We start from the raw sequence: 11,017 nt of genomic DNA, 5'->3' as shown, positions 1-11,017 counted from the left end.
TATGTCTGGAGGAGGAAGAACGAGGATAATGCTGAAAAACGGAAATGTGAATGAATGAATGAATATATTTATTAGATAGAATGCTAGAGTACTAGTACAGTCAAACAGTATTATTACAGTACAAGTACAGTCAAACAGTAGCATGTATTACAGTACAAGTACAGTCAAACATCCTGTCTAAGAGGAGCATTTCTAAAAAGCCCTTGCGGTCTTGTTTCCGTTGAAAGTCCTTCGTACATAAATCATCGACATTTAACAACACAAATAAAACGAATATTAAATTGCTAACTTGATGCAAAATAACAATAAAATAAAAAGACACATAATATGTACAACGTAGGTGGACAAAAAATGTTTGTGGGAAAATGTCATATATGAAATATTACAGGGAAAGCACATATTCATGTATCTATTTATTTGTGCCCTGTATGTTATATTATATATTAAGCCCTGAACCGGCTCGGCGGCGCCGGTGGAGCTTCCCATCAGGAATGTTGCTGTGTTGCTCCAAAAGGGGGCAACAGCGGTCCAGACTTCAGCGGCCCGTCGACACGGAGCCGAGCCGAGCGTCGGATCGTGTCTTTACACTGCTTAAAGGCTGAAACGCTCACATGCGTCCAGAAGGAGCCTCTCATAGGTGAAGGTTCCAATCCCGGGAACAGTTCTCAGCAGTACTGGGATGTAATACTGTCCATGTGGTGTTATTACTCTCATCCAAGGTGCTCCCTCAGGTGGTCATTTAGTGTAATTCTGCAGAGGAACTGTGAAGTGAGATGAATTATTACGTGATTTGAAACAGTCCAAGATGTTTTCTTTCTATATATATATATATATAATGTGGAGCGTTTGAAGACGTGATCCTCCACAGGTTCACGCTGAAGTCTCAAATATATCCCGAAACACAAAGAATGAATCTCTCCCTCCTCCAGCAGCAGCGACCTGAGAGGATCCGTCATAGCTCCGACAATGTTTCGCTCCATCGTTCAGATCTTTGTGCTTAAACTACAATAAAGTGAGACACAGTACATTATAAGCTATATTCTTTATCTGCTTCTTAGCCAAGCGCTAAAAAAATCATGTTATTCATCAGAAGAACATCTTCTAAATGTCGATGATTTATGTACGAAGGACTTTCAACGGAAGCAAGACCGCAAGGGCTTTTTAGAAATGCTCCTCTTAGACAGGATGTTTGACTGTACTTGTACTGTAATACATGCTACTGTTTGACTGTACTTGTACTGTAATACATGCTACTGTTTGACTGTACTTGTACTGTAATACATGCTACTGTTTGACTGTACTTGTACTGTAATACATTCTATTGTGTGACTGTACTTGTACTCTAACATTCTATCTAATAAATATATTCATCATCATCATCACCTTCTTTTATTTTAAAGCCGTCTTTAAAACTAAATGATTGAAAGTTTCATTTCATTTAGAGTTTTTCTTTTGTGTGCGATAAGTCAGATTCAGCAGCGATGAATTCTTCAGGTGAGTAAAGCAACCGAACAGACACTTTCTTTTACGTTGAAATGAATGTGTGAATATTCAGTGTTTGCATTCATTCGTGTCGTTAGTCTTTGCTCAGAACGTCAGAGGCTCAACAGATGGGATTCCATCTCTGCCTGCTTTAACCTGTAATTAAATTAAACCTTTGCACAGTGCAGCAGAAATATGCTCCAGTTTACGGTAAAGCGACAGAGCAAGGTTTCCATGAGTCCAGTCCTTCAAAATAAAAGCACATCGCTAACAGGCTGTAGTTATTGAACGCCATCAGCCTGGGACTTTGATAAGTGTTGATTGAGTATTTGCATGAAAGGAAAATGAGTGAGATGATTCTACATGAAGGATGGTCCTCACCGAGGAGCTGATTGAAGTTCAGTCGTTCAAATCTCCTCTTAAAGAAGAACCAAACAAATTCTGCTTCACGCGATGTCGACGTGAGACACAGCGGCAGGAGACTCACCTGTGTCTATGTGAGACACAGCGACAGGAGACTCACCTGTGTCAATGTGGGACACAGCGGCAGGAGACTCACCTGTTTCAATGTGGGACACAGCGACAGGAGACTCACCTGTTTCAATGTGGGACACAGCGACAGGAGACTCACCTGTGTCAATGTGAGACACAGCGACAGGAGACTCACCTGTGTCAATGTGAGACACAGCGACAGGAGACTCACCTGTGTCAATGTGGGACACAGCGGCAGGAGACTCACCTGTGTCAATGTGAGACACAGCGACAGGAGACTCACCTGTTTCAATGTGAGACACAGCGACAGGAGACTCACCTGTGTCAATGTGAGACACAGCGGCAGGAGACTCACCTGTGTCAATGTGGGACACAGCGGCAGGAGACTCACCTGTGTCAATGTGGGACACAGCGACAGGAGACTCACCTGTGTCAATGTGGGACACAGCGTCAGGAGACTCACCTGTGTCAATGTGGGACACAGCGACAGGAGACTCACCTGTGTCAATGTGAGACACAGCGGCAGGAGACTCACCTGTGTCAATGTGAGACACAGCGGCAGGAGACTCACCTGTGTCAATGTGGGACACAGCGGCAGGAGACTCACCTGTCTCGTGCGTGTGTGTGTGTGTGCGTGCGTGTGCGTGTGTGCGTGTGTGCGTGTGTGCGTGCGTGTGTGTGTGTGTGTGTGCGCGTGTGTGTGTGCGTGTGTGTGTGTGTGTGTGTGCGTGTGTGCTTGTGTGTGTGCGTGTGCGTGTGCGTGTGTGTGCGTGTGAGTGTGTGTGCTTGTGTGTGTGCGTGTGCGTGCGCGTGTGTGTGCGTGTGTGTGCGTGCGTGCGTGTGCGTGTGCGTGCGCGTGTGTGTGCGTGTGTGTGTGTGCGTGTGTGCGCGTGTGTGTGCGTGTGTGTGCGTGTGTGTGTGCGTGTGTGTGTGCGTGTGTGTGTGTGTGTGTGTGCGTGTGCGTGCGCGTGTGTGTGCGTGTGTGTGTGCGTGTGCGTGTGCGTGTGTGTGTGTGTTGCATGCCGTTTCTCTGCACGCTGCCCACGGTTCCTGCTGGCAGCCACGACGACACTCCCACCGCTCCCTCTGCCAGCCGGGGGCCGGCCCGCCCGCCATGTGGCGAGGACTTCACTCCTCTGAGTGGCATTCATCAGCGCAGCAGCCGGAGAAAGGTAGGCCCCCGCATCCCTCGCTCATCACTGACACGCTCTGGGGGGGGGCTTTGGGGAGTCGTCTGATGTAGCTCGTGCTCAGGCTGCTCTGGGTCATCGCTGCTCGTCTCTATTTATCGTGTTTATGAACTGTTCCAAAGAAAAGCTAAATATACCGAATAGCTGCGTCCGTCCTGCCAGCAGCTCTGATCACATGTCAGCGGAGGTCTTCTCCTCGGCCAGCGTTTCGTCTCCTGGCATCTGGAAGTTGTGCAGCCGGAAATAGCTCGGGCCGCCCTGCTGGTCTCTGTGCGTACAGCGAGTCCAAGGAAATGCTGTGTATTCACAGTGGAGCTCTCATGCTGGCAAGCTGTTAAATAAGTGTTGCAGCGCTGATGCCTGCTGCATTGTGCTTTTATAAATACCTCAAAGACATCTGGACTTCGGTCTCCAGACAGCATGTAGAGTGAGCCAGGAGAGGATCCTCGCCGGGCCGGGTGTGGTGGTGTCAGAGTTACCGTCTCTGGAACGAGGACTGCTCTGCGATGATGGAGGCAGGTCCATGTGCTCGGTCCGGTTCACGCCGAGCGCCTGGGATGACTGAGGAAAGGCTGATCAAGGCAGACACTTTGAGGACGAGCGAAATGTTTGGAACGTTTTGCATCGGCACGTTCGGAGTGAAAGGATAATAACGATTGTGCTGATAACGCACAGAAACACTCACGACTATCTCCACGTTGCTCCACACAGACGACAACACATCTACGTCTCTCAGAAGTTGTTTCCTGATCACGGTTTAATCGGGCTTCAGTCAAAGGGACTTCTGACGAGCCACGTGGGCCTGTGCTGTTCAAACTGTGGCTCCTGTCTTTACTGAGGGACTGGTCTGAGGTCCTTGGCTGGGGGACCCTCCGCCTACGTCTCGGTCCTCTGTCCCATTTACAACTGTATTTTACTGAGGAGACGAAGGGCTCCTCTGCATCTATGTGTGCGGTCTCAGGAAGTCGCAGGTTGCAGGTGCATCCATCCATCCATCCATCCATCCACCCATCCATCCATCCATCCATCCACCCATCCATCCATCCATCCATCCATCCATCCACCACCACCTATTGGGTTGGGTCGAGGTTGGGTCCAGACTTCCCTCTCCCCAGACATCTCCTCCAGCTCTTTCGGGGGCGTTCCCAGACCCGCTGAGAGAGACAGTCGGTGTCCGAGGTCCTCCCCGAGGCCTCCTCTCAGTGGGACATCCCCGGAACACCTCCCCAGGGACGTGTCCGGGGGCTTCCCAAACAGATGCTCCAGCCACCTCAGCTGACTCCTCTGGATGTGGAGGAGCAGCGGCTCTGCTCCGGGTTCCTCCCTGGTGACTGAGCTCCTCTCCCCGTCTCTAAGGGTCCACCCAGCCACCCTGCAGAGGAAGCTCATTTAGGCCGCTTGTACCCAGAAGCTTGACCCAAAGTCCATGACCAGAGGTGAGAGCAGGAACGTAGATTGATCCGTAAATCCAGAGCTTCGCTGCTCCGCCTGTGAATCTGACGCTCCATCATGAACATCTGAGCTAAGTCCAACTTACCGCTGGCATATTGATTCCATTGAAGAATCGAATACATTTTGAAGAGTCCAGTGATAATGGCAGACGCCTGAGGAGGGTCCTTTAAACCTTCGACAAAAAATATGCAAAACACAAATGTGAATATTTGAGTAACTGGGCTGGTTTTAAATTACAGTTTGATCAAATAATTGGTAAAACTGCCTTAACAAAGATATAGATGTTCGCTTCACTTTAAAGTATTCAACCAATGACTGGGCGGTGCCTTTCAGTTGACCGGTCTGCTTGGCCGGTATGTTTGTTCTGTACGTTACAGAGGGTCCAGATCTCTTCAGGTCAGAACTATAAGAACTTTGGTTTGATGTGACCCGATCAAAGCAGGTCTCACAGAACAGGAGGAGGCAGACGGGAGCCGTCAGCGCAGAGTTCAAAGCCGACACGGTGCTCATGGGCACTCGATAGCACTTAGGAGGACGCTCTAGATTTTCTAGCAGGTATTGTCTCGTTAAATGCTCCTTGAAGACCATCCAAGCGGTGAAACGTCCTCAGACCTGAACCAGTGCGGTTGATTCTTTGTTTTCTGCTCTTCGTGATTCTGCTGGCGCAGTGTTGCTCTGACTCGTAGAGGTCGTGGTGAAGGTCGATCTGGCAGAGGCAGTTGTTACCCTCGCCGAAGGGAAGGCGAGGGTATTGCAATTGGGTCCGTTTGTTTGTTTGTCTGTCTGTCTGTTTGTCTGTCCGAGCGCATAAGTCAAAAACTAGTAACCCAATCGACTTGAAATTTTTACACAAGCAAGGTTCTGTCCGTGGCTCGGTCCTCCCCGAGAATGGCGTTGATCCGGATCTGGATCCAGATTCTAGAATTATTTTTACATCTGGAATCGTGCCTGTGCTGTAAACTGTCACTTTAAGAGGGAGGGACACGAATGGCATGATGGGAAAAAGAGTCCAGAAGGAGTCTTGTAGTACATTCCGGAGCAGCAAGCTAGAGCAGGTTTGGCCCCTCTGATCCGGAAGCCCTGTTTACTGTCTCACAAGATCCAATAGTCTATTGGAGGCGGGGTCTGCAGTCTCTGATTGTAGTTTTCTAGTTTTTTTTAGATTTTGTGACGATGCATTCTCCTCTAGAAGTAGATCGAGTTGCTTGAGTGATTTCTTTCAGTACATATAATCACAGATGCCCTCGGAATAGGTGCAGAGACACCGTGAATAATTTCAAAGAGTAAACAGACATTGGCTTTTGTAGTCTTTACGGTAGAGGTTCAGAGGATGAGGAAAGGCACGGACCAATTGCATGCGAGTTAAGACATACCACGTGCTACTACTCAGCCAATCAGGTCTCTGCATCAGTGCAGACAGACGCAAGAGTTAGAGGCACGTTACTCATGAAAGGATGATAGATAGCGATACAGGCAGAGAGAAAAAAGGGCGAGAAACAGACGATGGAGGGCGAGAAAGTCAAGGGTTCAACTGTTAAGATGTGTTTTATTTTATTAGCCGTAAAATTGGTTGAGGCGATTGAGTCAACAAAATGTGAAACAGTCAAAGGGAAATCAAAGATTTGCTCATATTTTATTTTTCTGAAATTAAGCGCTTTATTTTCAAGTTTTAAAATTTATTTTCTCTTTTTTTGAAATGCAGCCCTACACATATTTAGTTAATGAGAGAATATTATTATCCGCAGTCATACATTTATGTTCAGTTTTATCTTATGAGACAATAAATATTGTCAAAAAGTTTTTGTAATGCACTGAATTCATTTGATTTGACAGACAGGTATTGATTACATGCAAATACAACGAGGCTACTTAATCAAGAATCAAGACATTTTTATTGCCACTCCCACACTCGCATGAAAAGAACGAAAAATTGCACTCAGGTCCCAGATCGAGGCGTGTAAGTAACAAACGTTCATTCAACGCAAACTCTGTCTCAAAATACATACACATGACTAATTGCACAGATCTATATCTATATCACACTAAATAGTGAGACATTATGATCGCCTGGACCTTTGCTTCAAGACATTTTCTCGAACTGGACCTCTTTGGATTTTAGTCCTGGAACATCGACCTCCTCCATTCGGGTGCAGCAGACATTCGGTGCCTTGTGGCCAGGACAATAAAGAGGTGTAAAGACGGCAGCTTCTTGGTTCGACCGATCTGTTAGAATCACGACCTTCAACACAGAACCCGCCTCACTGATGCGCAGCGACCAGAGTCTGATTTTTAGATGTGGCAGTCAGGAGCCTTTTGTATCACTTCATAGCCTGAAGTAACTCCGTTTCTTTGGTGACCCTTGTGTTGGAGACGCTTTGCCGTCGGCGTGGCGACTCTCCGGGCCGCTCGCTCGCTAACCTTCCCCGGCTCTGAATCCTCTCTCTGCATGCTGAAGCCACTTTTCCATGTTTTCCCATCTCACCGTCGTGTTCACATTGTTATTTTCTCTGACCCAGCCTTGTGGTCAGCGGAACCATATTTGTGCCGTCAAGTGAACATACGAGCACGCCGCAGTGGAATGGCACAGCAACTCCCCCAAAAACCATTCCATGGGAGGGGAGGAGAGTTCAGAGGAGAGCGATCGAACGCTCAGGTCATCAGAGTCCATCATAGAACGACGGGATGACTGGTGGTTTAGGACGCAGCACCAGGGCCGGCCCTAGCCATTTTGGTGCCCTAGGCGAGATTATGATTTCCCCCCCCATACACGGCAAACATTATATATATAAAACATTAATAACAACAGCCATATGACGGACCTTAAAAGTTTAATTATTCTTCAAAACAACTAGCACACGCTATACAATACAAATAATAAAATAAAATAAATAAACAGAAATAAAACAGGGTTACTGTTCAGATTAAGAGGAAATTAAAAGTCCTCACAGCTTCCACACAAACAATGCAAAACAGATACATAGCAAATAATTTTGCATTATAGCTTACATTTAAAATGTTACACGTCTGAACTTCCTTGCAGCAAAGGCATCGATGGTATCATCAAATGATACCTGTCTTGAAAGCTCATGATTTATGCTTATTAGAGCAAGTCCATTGAGACGCTCTTGTGACATCGTGGATCTCAGGTAAGTTTTTATAAGCTTTAGTTTGGAGAAGCTCCTCTCTGCAGCAGCAACTGTCACGGTCTAGCTGAGGTGCGCACTGATAAATCCCCCCCCCCTCTCCTTGGACGGTCAAGGCATTGTGTTTCAGGTCATACCAAGAATGACAAACAACGGGGGGGGGGGGGGGTTGTTTTTAATTTTTTCTGTATTTGTTTGTTTTTATTTTCTAGGCAGAGCATGAGGAAAGGGCGCCCATTGGGGCTATAAATTATAACTATTATTAGTTTATTTTATTTTATTTATTTATTTATTTATTATTATTTTTTTTTTTCGAGACTTGGAGTGGCGCCCCCTCCAGCTGGTGGCGCCCTAGGCAACCGCCTAGTTCGCCTATGCCTCGAGCCGGCTCTGCGCAGCACACACTGATCTCCGGTCAGATCTGCCCCGTAGCACATTAGCATCACCTGATCCTTTGACCCCGGAGACCGGTCAGTGTTTGGAATTATGAGAACTAGTTTTTTCCAGCTTCATCTTTTAGAAAGAGTAAAACCCTTCCTGAAAAGGCAAGACTTTGAGAAGGCTGGTCAGGCTTTTAATATCTCAACACACACACACGCACACACACGCACACACGCACACACACACACACACACACAAATTGCTGCTGCGGCTTTTTGACTAATAAGAAGCAAACATATCACACCTATAGTGTCGATGTTACATGGTTTCCAGATTGTTTTAAATAGATTTTAAACGCCTGGTGTTTGTTTTGAAAGCCATTAGCGTGTTTATTTGTACCGTATTTTAACTCTGATCATGGCAGCGCTGTGTGGGCAGCTTCTTTTAGACCAGCGGTCCCAACCAGCGGACCGGTTTCATCTAAGACAATGTTTTCACGGACCGGCCTTCATTTGCTCGATAATCGTTCATGACGCAGCCGTCCTGGCGTCGTCTAATAATAAATCATCCCAGTGGTCTTATGTCAAATGCAAACATCAACAGACAATAAACAACATTTTGTTCATAAATTAATAATCAACATCTCTGTAAAATAAATTATTTATTTTAGGACAAAAATACTTTCTAATAAGAAATAATTATAATAAAAAACTCAATTCAAGTGACTGCGATGATGAGGTTTATTTTGAAATATAGAAAATATAGAAATACCCGATCATTTCTATATAACAGGGTGAACAAGTTAGTGGGAGCCCTGAGCTTGTTTCTCTGCAATGTGCCGGTCCCATCGAGGGGTAACGGGAGACAAAGACACCCGAAGTGTGTCCCATCGAGGGGTAACGGGAGACAAAGACACCCGAAGTGTGTCCCATCGAGGGGTAACGGGAGACAAAGACAGCCGAAGTGTGTCCCATCGAGGAGTAACGGGAGACAAAGACAGCTGAAGTGTGTCCCATGGAGGGGTAACGGGAGACAAAGACAGCTGAAGTGTGTCCCATCGAGGGGTAACGGGAGACAAAGACACCCGAAGTGTGTCCCATCGAGGGGTAACGGGAGACAAAGACAGCCTAAGTGTGTCCCATGGAGGGGTAACGGGAGACAAAGACACCCGAAGTGTGTCCCATCGAGGGGTAACGGGAGACAAAGACAGCCTAAGTGTGTCCCATGGAGGGGTAACGGGAGACAAAGACACCCGGAGTGTGTCCCATCGAGGGGTAACGGGAGACAAAGACAGCCTAAGTGTGTCCCATCGAGGAGTAACGGGAGACAAAGACAGCCGAAGTGTGTCCCATGGAGGGGTAACGGGAGACAAAGACTGCCTAAGTGTGTCCCATGGAGGGGTAACGGGAGACAAAGACAGCTGAAGTGTGTCCCATCGAGGGGTAACGGGAGACAATGACAGCTGAAGTGTGTCCCGTACGTCCACTCTGTTCCGTAGTTTGGTTTTGGTTGTGGTCACTGCAGAAAATCCCGCTTCACAAAGACAGGAAGTTAGAAATGGAAACAGGATTTTCAATGCTTTTTGGGCGATTTCAGGATATTCTGCCTTGACTTTAATCCAGAACACGTTTGTTGTCTGAAACATACTTTTCAGGCCACCGTCATTCGCCATGTCCAGCAGTTGATCTTCTTCGAGCACGGACAGGCTCGATTCACCAGGTTTGTTCACAAATGGGTCGCGGATCCATTCTTTTGCAGTCCGTCGGTCTTTTGTGGTCGGGAAGTACCGCTCAAACTGTTCTATCTGCACAAACTAACCCATCACGGGACCGAGACCTGTCAAGAGGCACAGACGCATGCAGTCGTCTGTGCCCGGAACCTTCTTACTGTGAGACAACAGCGGTACCCGCTGCACCGCCCTGCTGCCTACTCCAAAGCCATTTGTTTAAAGTAGCTTTTGAGTTCTTGCGACACTGTGTGATTTTTCAAGGACATTTCACGTACCTTTTCCTGATTGTATGTTTTTCATTCCAATATAACTTGTTCACAAAGTATAATGTATTGATTGTTAAATTAACACAGGTTGAAATACGTTTTACAGCAAGTTGCCCTTTACTTTGTATTTTTTTATTGCTGTTGTTATGGGCAAACTTTTTGACTTGCGGGCCACAATAGGTTCTAAAATTTGACAGATGGGCCGGGCCAGAAACAGATGGATGGAGTATTTGTGTGAGCTAGTATAAATGACATGCATGAAAGGATTTGGCCTTTTACAGGTAGCATTGCAGGGAAAAGGTCAAATGAATGAGGTTTAATCATAATACAATTTTATTTAATTATATAATTTGGACAAGTTTGGCGGGCCGGATTAAAAAGACCAACGGGCCGCATATGGCCCCCGGGCCTGGGTTTGCCCATGCCTGTGATAGTGCCACCAGAATAAAGGTTACAGGGTTACAAATACACTATAGGTACTAGATTTAAACAAATGTCTGTCTTGCCTTTTATGTGACGATAGTCATTTTTATATTATTAGAGTGAAATCTGCCATCATCGAGAAAAGTACTTGGATATAATGTACACTAAAAATGTGTCCTTTTGTGTCATCCAGTTTTGCCTGAGAGCGGCTACGAACCAGGAGTTAGCTGTCGTTAGCATTACTGAACTCCCCGTTTATTTCGACACGCAGCCTGGTCGGACCGTCAGCCGTCGAGGAAACCATGTTCCTGTGGTCGGTTTGGAGTGTAATGATGCTGCTGATGCCGCTGCAGGCTGCAGAGGAGGAAGATGTCCGAGCAGGTACAGAACCCAGCATGAGAACGTGCACGTAACGCAAGCAGCAACATTACAATGCTGTACTGCATAGTAGTACTGCAG

General features: G+C 46.7%; 1 protein-coding gene across 1 annotated transcript in view; it reads left to right on the top strand.

Annotated features, from left to right (window-relative positions):
• The first annotated feature begins 10,890 nt into the window (after positions 1-10,890).
• The window catches only part of si:dkey-225n22.4 (collagen alpha-1(XXI) chain), a 40,849-nt gene continuing 40,722 nt past the window's right edge, over positions 10,891-11,017 (top strand). The window contains exon 1 of the mRNA XM_068748201.1: positions 10,891-10,939. Within this exon, the coding sequence (XP_068604302.1) occupies positions 10,891-10,939 (49 nt within the window). The remainder of the gene's footprint in view (positions 10,940-11,017) is intronic.

This window comes from Brachionichthys hirsutus, chromosome 14 (assembly GCF_040956055.1).
Source record: "Brachionichthys hirsutus isolate HB-005 chromosome 14, CSIRO-AGI_Bhir_v1, whole genome shotgun sequence".
Classification (NCBI taxonomy): domain Eukaryota; kingdom Metazoa; phylum Chordata; class Actinopteri; order Lophiiformes; family Brachionichthyidae; genus Brachionichthys; species Brachionichthys hirsutus.
The sequence above is the reverse complement of the archived record's forward strand: the minus strand, read 5'-3'. Positions and strand labels throughout refer to the sequence as shown.